Below are 20,946 nucleotides of genomic sequence, written 5' to 3' on the forward strand. Positions count from 1 at the left end.
TCGGCTGCTTTAAGAGGCAGTATTTTGTTACAAGAGTCGATTTTTCTGGGAAAATATACAGCTCAAAAGATGAGAATGCTGGATAATAACAGATTTTAGCTTGGAATGTGTTACTTTGTAGAGGTAATGGACCTTTTGTTTACTTATGTTCCCCTGGGATTTTAGACAAAATAGGTAGAGTCATGTGCCTTTATGATTAGATAGATTTACAGGGATAGAGTCATGTGGTCATTGGGAGGAGCTAAGCTTGCAGGAAAGAACAGTTTCATTTTCATTTTAAAATGAGGGGCAGTTGCTGCCTGTGGCTGATAGAAAAAAGAAGTGTCTTTTTCTCTCTCCGGAGGCTTTCTGAAAGTTCCAAGACTGGTACCTCAGTCAAAGCATCTATGCTTGTGTTTTGCTAACTAATTTCAAAGACCGGTTTAAGTCTATAAGAGAGATATTGCTTGATGTGTGGGGTAGGTGGATTGGCCAAGCTAAATTGCTCTTTAGTGTTAGGGGGACTAGCAGGGTAAATACATAAGGTTACAGCCATAGAGCCTGGGTGGGATGAATGTCAGTGTACTGTTGGGATTCTATGATATAGGATTTTGTGTTTGGAAAACTTGGGACATTTCTGAGAAACAATATAAAGGTAAATGTAGTTTTTTGGTCTTATTTAGTAGGATAACCTAAAATTTCAAAACCTGGAAAGAGCACTCTATGAAAAATAACAAATGATGCAAGAGTTTAATTAATGTAAAACTCTGGAGCATTTGAATTCTGTCCTGACCATAAGAAATAGAAGTGGAATTAGGCCACTCAGCCGATCGAGTCTCCTCCACCATTCAATCATGGCTGATATTTTTCTCATCCCCATTCTCCTGCCTTTTCCCCATAATCCCTAATCCCCTTATTAATCAAGAACCTATCTATCTCTGTCTTAAAGACACTCAATGACCTGGCCTCCACAGCCTTCTGCGGCCAAGAGTTCCACAGATTCACCACTCTCTGGCTGTAACTAGTGTTCATTTGCTCTTTTATGCTTCTGTGATAAAAATGTGTCATGCTATTGCTTTCTTTTTGTCACCATTCGTACAGGGTTAAAAACTAGAATCAGTCTCAAAACTGTGGCACATGTTGTTTTTGTACAATAACGCCAGAATAAATGTTACATCTATAACAGGTATCTGAGGCTATTCCATTCAAATATAAGCTGTCATGTCTTCCTTTGATATGTGGTGATTGGCACCTCTATTTGAGTTACATGTTTAAATTACTTTTGCCCAATTGGGAAGTCTGTTTAAAAACCATTAACAAGATAAATGTAGACTAGAGAGACTCTATGGAAGATCAGCAGTGAACAGGCACTCACACCAGGGTACAGTGGACATAACTGCTTGTTCATTTCTATCATTCTGTGCAGGAATAATTAAGACTGTGGTCATTGTTACCTGCAGCATGTCAAGGTTACTGTTCATTTTCAATTTAAAGTTTAAATCCTGGTTGTCAGTTTATAGCCTAGGCCAGGGATTATGGAGTGCTTATTCTTTTGCCACATGAAGTCAAGCAAGATTGCATACAATATATGATGCAAGTTGTGAGCTAAAATACAAAGGGTCTTCTGTTCACCCCTACAGTACTGCGATATTGTTTCAGAGGGAGTGGGAGTTCACTGAAGAGAGTGGTCTGAGGCACTAACTTCAGAGAAAAACAATCATAACACATTTGCATTGTGTTATATACTGCACTTAATCTTGTAAATGGTTGCAAAAAGAATTGAATGGAAGAAAAATGTGTATTTGGCAAACAGTGTTTATGTACATTACAAGAAGCCTACTGGAATTAATATAACTTCCTAAAATATTCAATTACACATGGTAGCCTCCAATGGCTGCAATGCCTTGGAGAATTTATGTATTTCTCAATATGTCACCGTGTATGCCCATTAATTCTTCTACAATAAAAACAGGCTGAAAATTTGCAGCAGATCAGACAGCATCAGTGAGGAGAAACAGAGTTAGCATTTCATCAGAACTGAATTCTGTGTGTATTAAGATCTATTAGTGTCACAAGTAGGCTTACATTCACACTGCAACAAAGTTACTGTGAAAATCCCCTAGTTGCCACACTCTGGTGCCTATTCGGGTACACTAAGGGAGAATTTAGCATGGCTAATGCACCTAACCAGCACATCTTTTGGAATGCGGGAGGAAACCGGAGCACCCGGAGGGAACCCACGCCGACACAGGGAGAATGTGCGGACTCTGCACAGACAGTGACCTAAGCCAGAATTGAACCCAGATCTCTGGTGTTATGAGGTAGCAGTGCTAATCACTGTGCACCATGCCGCCCATTTAATTCCAGACTTACATAATTGAAAGCTTACTTTTTTTCTCCCATTTCAATGACATTTTCACCCCTTAATGACTTCTGTCCAAGTAATATACTGTACACCAAAGCCAGTTTGTTCCAGGTTTTATCAAAATCGGGACAAAATTCCAGCAAAACTGGTTGACGCAGAATTATCTATTCAACAACAAAATGGCTGATGTGATTTACTCAAGTTTCCCAGTTTCCGCTTTGCAAGGCTCAAGATAAATGATGAAAATTTAAGCAAGTGGAAAGCTATATTTAAATTTCTCACATAACTTATGAGCATTTAAAAACTTTCATGAAGGGTTACACTCCTGAGTGAGCTAAAAGCATTTGGTAATAACAAACAGTTATTATAGCATCTAGTTACCTCTTACAACTTTTTCCATAATTAGAAACTAAAAGCCCAGGGAAAAGCGAATGAGAATCTATACTTCCCAATCTGTGGTTCCCAAGGCACATTACCAAAAGTCATTCATTAGACCAAAAATATCTGTGCACATAGAAAATGGTATGCATGCCTGGGAGGGATTTTCAGGCTGTGCCTGATCTTGGGGCTCCGCCTTTGTTTGTTTGTGTATTTCTTTTTCAGATTATCCGCCAGGGTTCCCCAGGCACCATCTATTTACAAATAAATTGAGGAGAAAATTGATTCCATAGTATATCCTCGCAACCTCCATTTAGTTAGTCTTGCCTGCTTACCTTGCCTTAATACAGCTGCACTGAAGTTCTATAGGGTATTTGCACTGGCTGGAATATGGTTGTAGCATGCAATATAATATCATACCACCCCTGAGCATCAGAACAGAGTCTCTTTAACACTGTGGTTAACTTTTATGAATCTGCACTCTAGGAGTGCATTTTTTTAAACCTGTCCTGACTAATTTAAATTCTTGCTGTGCCCCATAAATATCATGTGCAACAGCAACAATGTAAACTTGTTTAGTCTGGCTATTTTGCTGAAATCAAGATCCCCACTTCAAGATATTGATTTAAGGATCCCATATCATTACAAGCCAGAAATGCTTGTTTATTAATCATGCATCTAGTGCAGAGATTCAATGATGATTGAAGCTTTTACAAGATGAGGCTTTGAGACAAACTGCCATCTACACTGGGGCCTTATTTCCTGGTGCTAAGGATTATTTGATGGGTTCTGGAAGGTATGTCCAATCCTTACCCTGAATTTTCTGTCCCTTACTATTGCCAGGTGAAGGCTATTATCAGTCGCTATTTACATAGGCACGGATGAATTAAGGGTCAGCACAGATTTGTTAAGAGGAGATGGATTGTATCTGACTAGGTTGAATGTTTTTTTTGAGGGGGTAAATGTGTGATTAAAGATTTTGCATAAGATACAAGTGGTTGCGTGATAGAGACTGAGGATGAAAGCTGTAGACTGAAAGAAGAAGTTGCAATACGTGGTTAGGTTAACAACTGATAAAGAGATGTTAGAAATGCTGGCTGCACTTAAAGTTAAGTCACTAGGACCAGATGGGATGAATCTGAGGATGCTGAGGGAAGTAAAGGTTCACAATGTAGAGATCCTGGCATAATCTTCTAATCCTCAATAGAAATGGAAGACTGGAGAATTACAAATGTTACATCCTTAAGTTACATGAGGAAATACCTTTTAAACAGTCATAGAGGTTTACAGCATGGAAACAGGCTCTTCGGCCCAACTTGTCCATGCCGCCCTTTTTCTTTAAACCCTTAAGCTAATCCCAATTGCCTGCATTTGGCCCATATCTCTCTATACCCATCTTACCCATGTAACTGTCTAAATGCTTTTTAAAAGACAAAATTGTACCCGCCTCTACTACAACCTCTGGCAGCTCGTTCGAGCCACTCACCACCCTCTGTGTGAAAAAATTGCCCGTCTGGACACTTTTGTATCTCTCCCCTCTCGCCTTAAACTTATGCCCTCTAGTTTTAGACTCCCCTACCTTTGGGAAAAGATATTGACTATCTAGCTGATCTATGCCCCTCATTATTTTATAGACCTCTATAAGATCACCCCACAGCCTTCTACACTCCAGTCCCAGTCTATCCAGCCTCTCCTTATAACTCAAACCATCAAGTCCTGGTAGCATCCTAGTAAATCCTTTCTGCATTTTTTCGAGTTTAATAATATCCTTTCTATAATAGGGTGACCAGATCTGTACACAGTATTCCAGTGAGTGGTTAAATCTGGCATTCATTGCCTGATAATGTGGTGGAAGCAAATTCAAGTCAGTCAGTTTAACCTAGGCAGTGGGAAATAATAATCCTGAACAAAATTAACAATCACTTGGACAAATGTGGATTAATTGAGGAAATTCAGCATGAATTTGTTTAGCTAACTTTGAAGTAGCAGAAAGGGTTGATGAGAGTAATGAGGTTGATGTGGTGTACATGGACTTCCAAAAGGTGCTTCATATAGTGCCATACAATAGGCTTGTCAGCAAAGCTGAAGCTCATAGAATAAAAGGGATGGTGGATTTGAGGTTGGCTGAGTGACAGAGAGTAGAGATGAACAGTTGTTTTTCAGGCTACAGGAAGATATCAATGATCTGACCAGATGGGCAGAAAAGTGGGAAATGCAATTCAATCTGGGGACATGTATGGTAATGCATTTGGGGAAGACAAACAAGACGAGGAACATACAATAAATGGCAGAATGCTGAGAAGTATAGAGAAGGATCTTGGTATGCATGTCCACAGCTCAACAGGAAGATAATGTGGTTAAGAAATCATAGGGGATGTTTGCCTGTATTAATTTACAATGGGCTCTATGAGAACTGTATAAACAATAGCGTTTGATAAGGTTCCCCATGGTTGGCTCATGAAGAAAGTAAGGAGGTGTGGGATAGAGGGAAATTTGGCCGATTGGATAAGTAACTGGCTATCTCATAGAAAACAGAGGGCGGTGGTGGATGGAAAATTTTCAGACTGGAGACCAGTTACCAGCGGTGTACCACAGGGATCAGTGCTGGTCCTCTGCTATTTGTGATTTTTATCAATGACTTGGAGGAAGGGGCTGAAGGGTGGGTCAGTAAATTTGCTGATGACACCAAGATTGGTGGAGTAGTAGATGAGGTGGAGGGCTGTTGTAGGCTGCAAAGAGACATTGATAGGATGCAGAGCTGGGCCGAAAAATGGCAGATGGATTTTAACACTAAGTGCGAGGTGATTCATTTTGGTAGGACAAATTTGAATGCGGATTACAGGGTCAATGGCAGGGTTCTGAGGAATGTGGAGGAACAGAGAGATCTTGGGGTTCATATCCACAGATCTCTGAAGGTTGCCACTCAAGTGGATAGAGCCGTGAAGAAGGCCTGTAGTGTGTTAGCGTTTATTAACAGGGGGTTTGAGTTTAAGAGCCATGGGGTTATGCTGCAACTGGACAGGACCTTGGTGAGACCACATTTGGAATATTGTGTGCAGTTCTGGTCACCTCACTATAAGAAGGATGTGGAAGCATTGGAGAGAGTGCAGAGGAGATTTACCAGGATGCTGCTTGGTTTGGAGGGTAGGTCTTATGAGGAAAGGTTGAGGGAGCTAGGGCTTTTCTCTTTAGAGCGGAGGAGGATGAGAGGCGACTTAATAGAGGTTTATAAGATGATAAGGGGGATAGATAGAGTGGATGTTCAGAGACTATTTCCTCGGGTGAATGTAGCTGTTACTAGGGGGCATAACTATAGGGTTCATGGTGGGAGATATAGGAGGGATGTCTGAGGTAGGTTCTTTACTCAGAGAGTGGCTGGGGTGTGGAATGGACTGCCTGCTGTGATAGTGGAGTCGGACACTTTAGGAACTTTCAAGCGGTTATTGGATAGGCACATGGAGCATACCAGAATGATAGGGAGTGGGATAGCATGATCTTGGTTTCGGACAAAGCTCGGCACAACATCGAGGGCCGAAGGGCCTGTACTGTGCTGTATTGTTCTATGTTCTAATAGAATCATAGAATGGTTACCATTTAGATGGAGACCATTCAGCCCATTGTGTCTGTGCTAACTCTATGCAAGGGCAGCTCTGTTCTCCCTCCTCCATGTCTTTTCTCCGAGTCCCTGATTTCTTTTCTTTTCAGGTAATTATTAAATTCTCTTTTGAATGTCATAGAATCATAGAACCCCTACAGTGCAGAAGGAGGCCATTCAGCCCATCAAGTCTGCATAACCACAATCCCACCCAAGCCCTAGCCCCTTAACCCCATGACATGATTGAATTTGCTTCCACCACACTATCAGGCAGTGAATTCCAGATTTAACCACTCATTGTTTAAAATGTTTTTCTTCATGTAACTTTTGGTTTTCTTGTCAGTCATCATAGGAACATTGAAGCATAGGAGCAGTAGGCCATTCAGCCCATTGAGACTGCTCTACCATTCAATACTACCATGACTTATCACCCACTTCAGTACCTTTTTTCCACACTCTTTCTGTTTTCTGCCTGTTAACCAATCCTTAAACCATTCTTATGAATCTTTTCTGCACTCTCTCTTATGCCTTCATATGCTTCCAATGGTACTCAGATTTGGCTGTAATACTCCAGCTGAGGCCAAACCAGTATTTCATAAAATTTCACTAACTTCTTTTCTTTTGTACTCTCTCTCTCTATTTATAAAGCCATGGATTCTGTATGCCTTATTACTGTTTTCCCAACTTGGCCTGCCACCATCAACCTACATATACCTCCAAGTCTTTCTGTCATAGAATCATACAGTGCAGAAGGAGGCCATTCTGCCCCTCAAGCCTGCACTGACAATAATCCCATCAGGCCCTATTCCCGTAACCCCATGTATTTACCCTGTTAATCCCCTGACACCATGGGGCAATTTAACTTGGCCAATCAACCTAACCTGCACATCTTTGGACTGTGAGAGGAAACCGAAGCACTCAGAGGGAACCCATGCAGACACGGGGAGAATGTGCAAACTCCACACAGTGACCTGAGGCTGGACTTGACCCTGGGTTCCTGGCACTGTGAGGCAGCAGTGCTAACCACTGTGCCACCATGCCACCCATGTCTGTGACCACCCATCTCACCAGCCTGTCTATTCCCTCTTGAAATCCATCACTATCCTCCTCACTGTTCACAACACTTCCAAGTTTTGTGTCATTTTGAAATCATGCGCTGTATATACAAGTCTAGGCCATTGATATAGGACAAGAAAAGCTGCGATCCTCATACTGACCCCTGGAGAAATCCAGCACGAGGGGGCATGGCTTTAAATTGAGGGGGGGTAGTTATAGAACCGATGTCAGGGGTAGGTTCTTTACCCAGAGGGTGGTGAGGGATTGGAATGCCCTGCCAGCATCAGTAGTAAATGCGCCTAGTTTGGGGGCGTTTAAGAGATCCGTAGATAGGTTCATGGACGAAAAGAAATTGGTTTAGGTTGGAGGGTCACAGTTTTTTTTTTTACTGGTCGGTGCAACATCGTGGGCCGAAGGGCCTGTTCTGCGCTGTAATGTTCTATGTTCTATGTTCTACTACATACCTTCCTCCTGTCCAAAAAAACAACCATTCACTTGTACAGGCTGTTTTCTGTCACTCGGCCAACTTTGAATCCATCCTGCCACTGTTCCTTATTCTGGGGGCTTTAACTTTGCTGAAGCCTGTTAGACTAGCAAGAGTCACCTGAAGAAGGGGCTTAGAGCCCCGAAAGCTTGTGTGGCTTTTGCTACCAAATAAACCTGTTGGACTTTAACCTGGTGTTGTTAAACTTCTTACTGAGACTAGCAAGAGTACAGCATTGACTTCCAGTCAGCACCTTACAGGAAGAATATGATCAGACGAAGATGTCCCGATGAGGTTTATGAAGATGTTGCCAGCAATTGAGAGTTTTGGCTGGGGTTATTTTCTCTGGAGGCTGAGGGGATATTTAATTGAAGTGTATAAAGTGATGGGGGGCCTAGAATAATTGGATATGGAGGACCAATTTCCCTTAGCAGAGAGGTCAATAACCAGGAATTAAAATTATTGGCAGAAGGATTAGAGGGGAGTTGAGGATAATTTATTTTTCACCCAGCGGGGGTCAAGAACCCACTGCCTGTGAGTGGCAGAAGCAGAAACCCTCATCACATTTAAAAATACTTGGATATACCCTTGAAGTGCTGTCACCTACAAAGTTACTAACCAAGAGCTGGAAAGTGAAATTAAACTGGATAGCTCTTTTTTTGTCAGCACAGACACAGTGGGCCAAATGGCCTTGTCCTGTGCTGTAACCGTTCTACGTTTCTCTGCTCAATGCCCAGGCAAAAAAGTCAAAAATCCATCCTGAAGAATCTACATTTAAAATAATTGGACAATTTTATTTTAATATGCATTTGGTGCCCTGTAATCTATCCATCATATGAACCTGTTCTGTTGTTCTCAAGTCTTACTGGCATTCCCTTCTTGGTAAATGATATAGCTCCTGTAAAAACAGCTTGAAAGCAATTGCATTGGAAACAAGATGGTCAGCATCTGTATTCAGAACACTATGATCTCCCATTCCGCTGGATCACCATTGTATGCCTTAAACCAAGTCTTAAACAGAATCAAGTTTAAACACCGAGAAATGTATGTGATGAGTCAATTCTGACAGTTGTTCTTCTTACCAGCAGTTGCTGCCACATCACAGGATTCTGAATTGGAACGGATCAATGAATGCACTAAATCTCTACACGTCACCATCTTTACCCAACATTACTCTGGGTCTCCCAGCTCCAGCTGCCTCATCTGCCTCCTCCCACATAAACGTATGTAATAATTATAGGCCAAAGGATTACTTAATCTCTCTAATCTGTAACATTGGTTGAAGTACATAAATAATCCTATATGACCCGCAGCAATGTGGTCAGCCATTATAGTCCTGTTATCATACTTTAAACAAAAATTACAGCTCTGGTATGAGGCCACAGAGTAATGGGATCCATGCCAGTGGTTCCACACACAGCTGAGATCTTAATCTCAGTTGGAAGAATTACCAAGTGGAGACCAGGTGCTTGCCCACAGGGCTTGAGAGAGAATAATTCCTGGGCTGGTGTCATGGCTGATTCAAAGAAAACCATTGGAGGTCTGGGGACAGACTTGCTCTTTAAAATGAAGAACTTGTTGTATTAGAAATAATCTGGGGAATTAGATTTTTTTTAACTAAATGTATTTTAAGCCCCTCCACTACACAGACAAATTTCCAAAGTACTTTGGACTCAGTGAGACTTCTGAGATGAATAAAGAATTATTCAGATAACGGAAGTGATATTCTTCTTCACAGCACCTGCAAGATACTCAGTTCCCAGACACAGCAATGAGGAAATATGGTGAGGCCTTCATCCACGACACAATCCTAAAATTTCCTGGTGCTCAAAGGGCATCCTACTGGACTAGGTGCAGTGTCATGATGGTCAGGAAGAAGACATTTCCATCCTCTCATCTCTCTTGTCTGCTCTGTCAACTTTCATCTGCACCCCAAGGACTAGAGTGATCCTGGTGGCGGGGGTGTGGGGGGGGGGCGGGGGGCGGGGGCTGCAGGTTGAAGACAAGCAACCAAAAGAGATCTTGCAAGTACTTTCCTTAGCTGTGCTTCCAGTCGCTCTACAGTTTTCTGTCTGCTTTCTGATGCTATGGCATACGAGGCAAGAACCTGCCCTGGAAGTACATTCAGGCCAGTCAAAATAGCCCAGGGCAGGAAATTTAAATTTTCCTACCTCGGACAGTATAGAATACTTCAGGAATGTTGTGGCTATCAGATGTCCAGCAAGGAAGTGGATATTGAAAATCCTCCCTGCTTCCTTTTTCTACATCTTTATGCTATTTATTTTTCTCCCTTGGTCCAATCAGAAATTCTGTCTTCCGTTTCCAATCCTCTTACACCGATCTAACACATGTGACAACAAATCAAATCAAAGGGTGAATATCAGAAATAAAAATAGATAATGCTGGAAACACTCAGCAGGCCAGGCAGCATCTGTGGAGAGAAACACAGTTAACATTCCAGGTCAATGACCCCCTCATCAGAATTAAGAAAAGATAGCAAAGTAATAGGCTTTGAACAAGTGAAAGGGAGGAGGAGGAGGGAAGAACAAAGGGGAAAGTCTGTGATGGGGTCACCGGACAGGAGAGATTAAATGACAAATCTTTAATGGTGCTAAAGCAAAAACGTGAGCGGTAATGGGTGTAATAAAGAAACAAAAGCTATGTCCAGATGAGGTGTGAATGGGTCCAAACACTGACTGAAATTCTCCAGTCAATGTGTGGGTCCCCCACTAAAGCCAGAACACAACCAAGTAAAGGAGGTGGTGTCCTGGGGGTGGATCAGGAGTGGAGGGGTGTTGAGGATGAAGCAGCATTCCACCCACCCTGGAACCCCCATCCTGGCAGTCACCGTAGCTGTCAGGCCATAGTTGCAGCTGCTGATCATTCAGTGGAGGGCTTGTTCCCTAGCAATAATGGCCTGGTCAATGAGGTGGAGTGAGCAGGATGGGGTCATTGGGTGTCCTGTCACTGGCCTACAAACAGATAAGTATTTCTTTGGGATCCGGTGAGAAGAGGCACATCAGCTTTTTCGATGGTGAATATGGGCCCACTTTGGGGCATGGAAATGATCAGACTCCCAAAGATTTCATAAAATTAGTGGGAACAGTCCCAAAAAAATTCAAAGTGCCGAATTCGTGTAAAAACTGGAGTAACTCCCGCTGATTTTTTAGCGGGATTTTCAGAATGAATCTCCAACACTCTGTGCATTACAGAGTGCCTCAGAGAAATTCACGCTGAAAATCCAGGTGTGGGGCCTATTCCTGCTGGAGAGACCAGCAGCACAGCGCTCAGCAGGCCCCTGCTCACGCGTCAATCTGTCAGAGCAGAGACCTGCGCGTGTGCAGTAACCCCACACTGCCGGCTTCCCGATCACTGGTCAGCACAGGCAACCCCCCCCCCGGCATCCTGCTGCCCCTCTGAGCCCCCCCCCCCCCCTAATCGCTGGGCTCCTGGACATCCCCGGGCCAGCCCCGATTTCCCCGACCCCATCCCCGATTTTCCCCTCCCTCCCCCCAGCAACCCCCCCAACCCCGTTGGCAAGCCCTGATCAGCCCCTTCCCTCCCTCTGCTACTCATCCTGACTACAGAGCGGCAGCGAGACCCCCACCCACTTCGGCAGTATCTTGGTGCCCCTTGGGCACTGCCAGGGTATCAGGCTGGCAATGCTCAAGGGGCATCACCCCTTACCCCCAACATTCTGGGCGCCTCCATGGCCTCTGTTCCCTCCAGTGGGGTTGACCGCCAATTCCTCGTTAGTGGGGAGTTGTTGTAAACCCCACTGGAGTGAGCCACTCCTAGTGAAGGTGGGGGCAGTGGGGGAAAGTGAGTGGCTAGCGGTCCTGGAGACTTCAGTCAATTTCAATATTTCAATCAGCTCCGTGCTGATTTCTGGTGCAGAGCTGACAAAGCCAGAAATCCTGGCCCCGGAGATGCACAGAGGCCGTGGCGCCCGAGGGGAGCCCGCTAAACGATGCTCAAGCAGAGCAGTGGCAGGTGGGAGAATCGCCCTAACATTTCTTTCAGTGTTTCGTGCAGCTCCTTGAAAAGGAGCTGCTGGAGGCTGCCAGTAACAATTTCTTACTGCAGATTCCCTATATTCCCCTCCTGTCCCATCATGACTGTGAGATTGCATTTGTCGCATCCCAGGATCCGTGCGGTGCACAAGATGTGCCTGTATTGACCTGGACATCAGTTGTCTTAGTGCAATGAGATAACGTCACACTATTATACATATGCCAACCAGCACAGGAGATTACCAAATGGTGTTGACCTGATCCAATTGCTGAGACTGCAGCCCAGGAATTTTCAGGCTCTGTTAAATAGAAACACTTTTGACTTTTCAGTGTCAATTACTGAACATATTTATGTATTGTGTGTGTGTTTGGAGCAATGGAACCTCTCTCCACATATATAAAAGTGCCCTGGTCCCAAAGGGCCATCATGGGCTATCCACTGGTGTTTATATGGGCCTATACAGTGGCTGCTCCATCTAGCCTTACAAGAGAGACTGGCCAACCATCATTCCGCTAGAGGCCTTTCTAGGCCGGAAGCAAATACAAATTTCACCAGCCTTGATGCCGAAAGAAGCCTGAAGTCACGTGGTAATCAATCTTGTTTGGGAATGATTGCCTCAGTTGGAGTATGGTTTGTGGCCTATCAAAAAGCCTCAAGTGGTTTTGCCATCAAGTTTTTAAGGGTGAAATTCTGAAGGGAACCCAAGAACGCACACTCCTCCCCCAACCTGTTTACATGATAGAGGATTTGGAGGGTTTTGGGGGGCGGGGGGGGGTGGAATGAATGCTTGGGGATCTAACAGGCATTATTGCACTGGCAAAGAAAAACAAACTCTGTGAAGCTACGCTCAAGATATAAATTGCAACTTAAATATTAATTTTAAAACAAACATTTTGTTATAGGCCTCAACAACAAACCAAAATACCGACAGACATGCCATTCAGGGAATGAATCAAGGAACAGCCCTTACTGGACAGTTCAGAGGAAGCATTCCCTTATCTGCTTACTTGCCACCTGCTCCTTTTGATGGGAAGGTTAACAGTACCCATCATGCCCTACTACAGCACGTACTTCTGATGGAACAAGCTCGAAAACAGAGTCCCCTCACAACTGGTGAGTTGAATTTGTAACTGAAACTTTGGATTCTAACTGAAAGTTTGTACTGTGCTGAGATTGATTATGTCCACGTGTGAATTAATTTTACACGAGGGACTTCTGTGCAAGTTGGAATCATTTATTTCATTCAGAATTAATATGTTTCAAAACTGTCACCTGCCAGTGAGATTTCTACCCTCTAACTTGCTTTAATGAAATGCTAAAGCTATTGTTTATAAATAGGTTTAGGATTTTTTAAATACAGAGTGCAGAGAAAGATCTTCCCTATTTTCTTTCCAAGATAATTTATGGACTACATAATGGGCAGGATCTTTTGGTCTCGCCTGCCCCGGGACTGGAAATTTCTACCCAAGGTCAATGGGTCATTTGCTTGTCTGTTGAATTACCCATCCCGCCCATGATGATTCTCAGCAGAGGCGGGACTGGAAGATTTAGGCCGAAATGGGCCTGTGAGTTTTACTATTGAAAGTTCTGAGTTGCATACGATGAGCTTGTGGGTATTTAAAATTGTCAGGAAAACAAAACTGCACAGCTTCATAGCCTACAAGATTTATTTTCAAAAATCACAAGCTCTCCTGTTGAAAATGCAACAGCTTAGAAAGTCAGTCACATTCTCCGGTTTTATAAATGTAAATTGGATGCCATAAGCCTTCAGTATGTTGTGCAAAGTGTTCTTTCCATCATATTGGATCAGGTTACTTAGGAATCAAGGGTGGGCTCCAGAATAATTTAAACTACCATTTTAATATTCATGTGAAGGTCGTGCATTTGCTGTTTGAACCTTTGGTCTGCCTCTACACCTGACTTCCTACATCATAAACTCACCCAGCAGATCATGGCACTCACGGATAGCAAACTCCTGAGGAGTTTGTTCTCTTAGCTGCTGGTCAAATTCTGACCTTTTTCTTTCCGCTGTTATCTGTGTTCAAAAGTTGCATTCTGACTTCAGTGAAGAAATCTGCACTGGTGTTCGATTGATTTGTAACCTGTTATATTGCAGTCATGCGAGGTCAAATAGGTCTGCCTTTAAGTCTGGAGGAAAAGAGTCAACAGCCAAGACAGCTGGAAGAGAGCAGGTGCAGTTGGGGAAATAAAATGGGAAGCAGACACCATTGTCAGGAGGCCAGGTCCACTGCACACCTTCAGGGGGAGCCTTTCTCATACCTCAACTTCACCTGTGTCATTGTGAATATCTGTGCCTGGCTTCTAGCAGCAGTTGAAAATCATTTATCCTGTGTCAGTCCTTTCGATGCCACCTTTATTTCAACCAGGTCATCAGGTAAGAGACTGACAAAGGCTATCTCTTCAGACTTCTTAGGAATCTGGTTGTACAAATGTTCAGTCATGAAACCATTGTAGCGACATGTCATCACCACAAACATAACTGAGCAGGAAGTCAGCGTGCTCAGTGTCAACTCAGCGTGAACCATTTGGGGAGAGCTTTGTAAGACAGTCCTGAGTGGGTATCCTGATTTGTGGTTGTCCTGTGCATGCTACATAACCACTTGATACTTAGGAACCAGCTCCAAGAAGTGAAGAAGGAGGTAGAGAAAGAAACACAGCACAAAGAGGAGGAAGAAGAGGAGCAGCATTGATCTCCAGTGTTCCAAGTTGCCAAAATTCTCGGAGAACAACTCAGTCCTTTCTATATCAATTCCATTCCAATTCTATGGCATGAGATAAAGGCAATACTGTGGATACTGGAATCTGAAACAAAAACAGAAAATGATGAGAAATCTCAGCAGGTTGATGGCATCTGTGGAGAGAGAGAAGAGAGCCAACGTTTCAAGTCAGGAAACCTGACCTGAAATGTTAGCTCCGTTCTCTCTCCACAGAAGCTGTCAGACCTGCTGAGATTTTCCAGCATTTTCTGTTTTTGTTTGAGGCATGAGGATTTTCCCTCCCATATTTGTGAATTTTACATTAAATATGGCAAGAACGACAATGGATAGTTTGTGAACTTGATTCAAACCACAAGCATCAGCTCATGATTGGTTCCTCGATGCATACTCATGCATCAACAGTACGAGTAAAATGATGGTGAAAGGGCAAAACCCAGCAGTTTGTCAATCCAAGGGACAAGGTGCATGTGCCAGGCAAGTGAAGGACTGCATACCAAACCATGAATGTTTTCTCGCTCAGCTGAAATGGAGCTACTTAAATTCTGAGAGAAATCTTCTTGATGCCAAAAGATTTGTAGGTTCGGTTTCAATGAGAACATTTCTTTTACCTTGCTCTCAAAGTTTGGAAGGTAGTAAACAGTGTGGACTTGTTAGGGCTGTCATCCCATGGTGAAAACAGCACTGAATGAATCCATTGGTTGGTGGTGGGGGTTGTGGAGGGTTAATGGAAAGGGAAGTTGATCGTAGGCCTCAGTCCTGGAACAGCTAATGTTTCCAAATTTTAGATTCAGAAATTCATTGCATATTGCAGATGATAGCAAATTATTGGGGCAGTGGAATCGCAAGATGCAGCTGAGAAGTCACAAAATGAGTTGGACCAAATATGGACAGAAGAATGGCAAATAAAACTTAATGCAGATAAATATAAGATATTACACCGAGGAAGGAAAATTGGATGATAGAAATATTCCATGAATGGTATTAAAACAGCGAAGAATGAAGTTGGGAGACCTCTGAATCTTTGCAGATTAAAATCTCCAATTATTGCAGCGTAGCATTCAACAAAATAGAATGAGAACAACCTAGTGAAATCAATAGAGGAAATCGTGATTAAAATCTGCAATGCTTTGGTCAGATCTCATGTTAAGTATTGTATCCAATCAAATCACTGAGAAACAACGGATGTATTCACATTTGTTCCCAAGTGTTCTCTCTCAGTCTCAGCAACTGACCTCCAGTATGTAGGCCCTTTTCTCCTATTCTCTGACCCCCCCCAGCTAGAAGCGCTACCAATTAAATCTGCTACCACGTTCACCCCTTTGAAATGTCATCCCTCTTGTCCCTGGTTGTCAGGAGAATCATTTTCAATGCTTTAACAAGTCAATCCACTCTTTGCCTAATAGCTGCATCATATGGATATAAGATGAGCTTTTACTTTAGTTGAGTTCTCTTTTACACAAGGGCAAAATCTCAGTGTTAGTCATACCTACATCCTCTCCATGGTAAAATGGATGAAAGCCCAAAACACAACAGCCAAAAACAAACCATCAGAAATCTTCTGTTCTTAAGTAGAGTGAGTGCAATGACCCTGATATTGCTGCTGGCTTTCCATTGAACAGACTATTTCTATCAAGTGATGCAAGCATTGATGCATTGCTGGTTGACCAATTTGGCATATTTCACCTCGTGCAGCTTGAACTGATCTAGAGAAATTAAAATTCAATGGCTTTGGTCAGTTGTAGTCACTAACAAAATGATCTCTGTCAAGAATCTTGTCCGAGGACAGTTTAAGGAATTTGGCATATATATGGTATTGCCTCCCCTGTGAAGACAACATTCCCTCAGTCATACTCGGTTTGGAGACACTGATGCTTAGTTAGCCTATTTCAGTGATAAAAGCCAGTGTCTCATTTCTCCTCAGTTATTCAATTCATTCTTTAGAGTAAGTAGACAAAGAGAGAGGAGCACCCAGAAGACTCTAATTTAATTGAATTTTGGTTGCAGTGGCTAAAATTCCAATTCGAAGTCATCTAACAGATGGACAATGCAGAAAACCTAAAGCAGATAACTACAACCCAAGTTTGTTTTTAATTTGTTCATGGGATGTGGGCGTCGCTGGCTGGGCCAGCATTTATTGCCCATTCCTGAGGCCAGTTTAGAGTCAGCCACATTGCTGTGGATGTGGAGTCACATGTGGCCAGACCAAGTAAGGACCCAGATTTCCTTCCTTAAAGGACATTAGTGAACCAGTTGGGTTTTTATGACAATCAGCAATGGTTTCATGGTCACCATTAGACTTTTAATTCCCGAGTTATTTTAATTGAATTTCACCCTCTGCCACAGTGAACTCAGATCCCCTGGGTCTCTGGATTATTGGTACAGCGACAATACGACTAGATCATTGCTTCCCCAAATAAGAAATACTGCAATGTCAAAGGATCAAAGCTTTCCTCCTAGCATTGCTCATTTTGTATGTGCACAGTCATTACATAGCTTAGCCTAACAGAAAATTCACCAGTGGCTGAATTTAATGAGGGATATTGTAATTCTGATTTCAGAGCTGAAAGTGGGGGCCTGCCCCACTCTGGTAGCAGCGGGACCCTGGGGTGACATTTTGTCAGTGGAAACCAATTAACAAGCTATCTCCAGGGCTGTAGTCCAAAGGGCGGCACGGTAGCACAGTGGTTAGCACAGCTGCTTCACAGCGCCAGGGACCTGGGTTCGATTCCCGGCTTGGGTCAATGTCTGTGTGGAGTCTGCACATTCTCCTCGCGTCTGCGTGGGCTTCCTCCGGGTGCTCCAGTTTCCTCCCACAGTCCAAAGATGTGCGGGTTAGGTTGATTGGCCATGCTAAAATTGCCCCTTAGTGACCTGGGATGCGTAGATTAGAGGGATTAGCGGGTAAAATATGTAGGGATATGGGGGTAGGGCCTGGGTGGGATTGTGGTCAGTGCAGACTCGATGGGCCAAATGGCCTCTTTCTGTAGTGTAGGATTTCTATGATTCTGAGTGCTGTCAGCCCGATCAGTAACAGCACCGCTAATGGCAGCCATTTCTGAGGCTGCTGTTCCCTGGATGAGGGAAGCTCAATGAAGAGCTGGTCATTTGTGGGTGCTGTGGTTGCAGAGGACTGGTGAAGGAGGCTAGGAGGGTGCCAGGGCAATGCCCAGTGGCAAAATGCCCAGACAGAGGAGGTGGTCCTTAATTGGCCATTTAAATGGCTCAAGGACAGTCATGCTGCTAAGCTTTCTGGTGGTAATATGTCATGGCAGCGGAAAACTGTTGGCCTCCCCTCCTGGCTCCTTACCCGCCATTTTTCCAACCCTCCCACCTCCCGGCTTGACTCCAGTAAGCTGGGAAAATTCAGCTAGAAGGCAATTTGGATGCATGAACATTTAGAGGTTTCAATTGAAGGTGAGAATCCCACTATACTGAAATATGGCTTGATCAAAAACTGATATTTAACATGCATTGGACAAGGGAGAGAGAAAGGCTTTGTCCAATTGATTTCCAGCATATGGACCTGGAAATCAGCCCTGACATCTTTAACCTGTCATTTCAATAGAACACTTCACTCATGATATGGAAGCCCCTGCAGTATATTTATACCCTTCCTCTATAAACACATTGCTCAAATCAAAGCTATGGTGGTATTGAGTATTTGTAGAACAGCTTTAAGTACTCAAGCCTGCGTTTGGTTTTATCCAGGCTTAACTTTTTTTTAAGTGATTACTGTCATTAAAAAAATCTGAAACTAACTGAAAAAAACTGTCTCTATAAATACCAGTTCAAACAAAGATTTGACATCAGTTTTTAATTTTTGTTTTGGCATCACTGGATATAAGATCAAAGTATTATTTTCTTTAAAGCGCCAGTCAGAAGAAATGAATAGAAATGCTCTTTTACATGCACACTGTCAATCAGTAACGTAATGTGCAATGGACTTCTTTTGTGGAACAGTTGCCAAAGTGTTTAATATGGGAATAATCTTGCTGCAGCCATGGAATTCACTAATCAGATACAGTATGTCCCTCCTGTTGATAGATTTTGATATATTTGTTTCTAATAGTGGCATAGCCATCTTTCCACCAACTTGCTGATCTTTAAGGAGAATAGCTAACAGAACGCCTGGAGAGAGGTTGCAAATCAGCTCTTCAGGATTCAAATGGTGCAAAATAATTGGATTTATACGGCTTGGCTTTGCGGTGATAATAATCGTGAGGGGAACAATGTGCATCTTTTTTTGTAAATGGAGAAATTGGACAACAACATCTGGCAGCTGCACTGGAATCCAAAAGGTGTTTTTTGAAATGCTCCACTCCCCCAAAAACTGCACAAAAATGTCATTTTGATTGTTTGACTCAAGAATCAAATATATTGCGTGGCATGTAGTTCCTGTGCATACCTCATAAATAAGGACTAAATACATAATAAAAGTTAGGGCTATCTATTCCACTCAAAGTATCCTTTTAACAATGCGATAAGTCTTGATTACAGCCAAATAAACTCTCTGACACTGAATATTAACTCTCCAAATGTGAAGTCTCATTTCTTCAGTATTTAAGTATAGTTGGAGCTTTATTTCATATATTTTCTTTTACTTTTCTCTGTCACTTTTACTCTCTCTCTCTCTATCCAATATTTCTTTACTTTATTTCACTTTCTGACATTGAATTCACTATTTGTAATAATCTTACTAAGGCCAGTCTTCCATCACCAATCACCATTTATTTACAGTGAGATTTAAACGCTGTTCAACGGCAACAGAGTTCAAAGCAGTCCCGTGCTTATCGACTGCCAGCCTGAGTGGACACAGTAAGAGTTTTAACAACCCCAGGTTAAAGTCCAACAGGTTTATTTCGTAGCGGATGCCATTAGCTTTCGGAGCGCTGCTCCTTCCTCAGGTGGAGTGGAGCCAGCTGGTTTAAACCCCCCAATGCTCCTTCCCTATTGGGTGAGCCTCCATTCACCTAATAGGGGAGCTCATATTCAATGAGGCCCATGGGGAGATCAATTAATGATCCCCTCAAGTCCGTTTCTTCCCCCGCAACCCTGCCACGGGGGCGGGGCTGGGGGGGTGTAGGGAGGTGGGGGGTACTGTCTTGTCCGCCACTTAGCAATCGGTATGGAGGCAGGACTGGATCAGGGGGTGTGAAGCAGATGGGAGACCTTCACTTCCAAAGAGAGCGCCATAAAGCCACTGACTTTGGTTCTGCTTGATGTCTCACTTCAGTAGGGGCAGCAGTCTCTTCTGTTTCCATATCAGAGTCCGTATCTTCATCACCCAGAGGGGCTGGTGTGGGGTTTGTTCAGTACTTCATTTCTGTTTCCTCAAGTGACAATTCTTATTTCACTGTCATTTGTATTTTGTCAGTTTGAACTATGTGTCTTTCCAGAGAGGGGAGGGTGGATTATTTACCAAATCTTGCCAATTTATGGAACAAGTTTAATTGTCAGTAATGTATGAGGCCTTATCTTGGAAACCAAAGTAAAGTTCTATGTACAGCTTGAACAGCAGTGGCAGTAGAAAATGGGCAGTAGGGAACACAGAGAGGACCCGATGAAATTAGTTAACACTGTTAAAGGAAGGCAGGAATACTTGTATAAATGCAGCTGTGCTGAAATTGGTGGGCAGTGTAAAGTAGCAGATTGTCAATATGTGCCTGCCCCAGTTATCCAGTGCTGAACTTGCAAAATAGGGTGGACGGGAGGGCCTGGGTTGGGATGCTCTTTTGGAGAGTCAGTGCAGATCGATGGGCCAAATCGCCTCTTTCTGCACTGTAAAATTCTATGATTCTATGTAACATCCATGAAATAGATAACAGGTAGGACAGAGTTAACCCTTCACTGACACTTCCGCAAGAAAAGTACAATTTCCATTGAAATGTTGTTGGGCTTGAATGGACAAATCCACACTTTTTGTGCTGGGATTCAACATAGAGAACCTATACTGACACATCACCCATGGGATTCTGGAAGATTCCCCAATTTCTCTGCAAATGGTCATACTAATAGGCTCATATTTTGGTTGCCTCCCATGATCTAATAGACCGTAGGTTTTTTGGCTCCTCCACATTTTGCGAGGAGTGCATTGGAGCCTTGGCAGGTTTTTAAAAGCAGCCGTAGAGGTAATTGTTGCAAAAGTAAGCCATGGAATCAGACAAATTGTCCAATGCAGTGCTGGGTGAGCAGCTAGCACAAACGAGGGGTCATTGAGGAGCCATGGCCTTTGAGGATTGATCTGTGGATTAGCCCACATCCTGCCATTTGGCAGGAGGATCAATTGAGACAGGCCTGAAAGGGAATTGCAATGGACAGCATTGGGGATGTTGCAGCC

At 43.2% G+C, this 20,946-nt stretch overlaps 1 protein-coding gene across 2 annotated transcripts in view; it reads left to right on the plus strand.

The window, feature by feature from the left end:
• LOC144509624 (histone deacetylase 9) overlaps window positions 1-20,946 on the plus strand; it is a 728,394-nt gene that overhangs the window by 472,081 nt on the left and 235,367 nt on the right. For both annotated transcript variants that reach the window (XM_078238446.1, XM_078238445.1), the window contains 2 exons: window positions 8,946-9,080; window positions 12,774-12,984. In XM_078238446.1, coding sequence (XP_078094572.1) covers window positions 8,946-9,080; window positions 12,774-12,984 — 346 coding nt within the window. The remainder of the gene's footprint in view (window positions 1-8,945; window positions 9,081-12,773; window positions 12,985-20,946) is intronic.

The sequence above is a fragment of the Mustelus asterias genome, chromosome 2 (genome assembly GCF_964213995.1).
Source record: "Mustelus asterias chromosome 2, sMusAst1.hap1.1, whole genome shotgun sequence".
In the NCBI taxonomy this organism is placed as follows: Eukaryota; Metazoa; Chordata; class Chondrichthyes; order Carcharhiniformes; family Triakidae; genus Mustelus; species Mustelus asterias.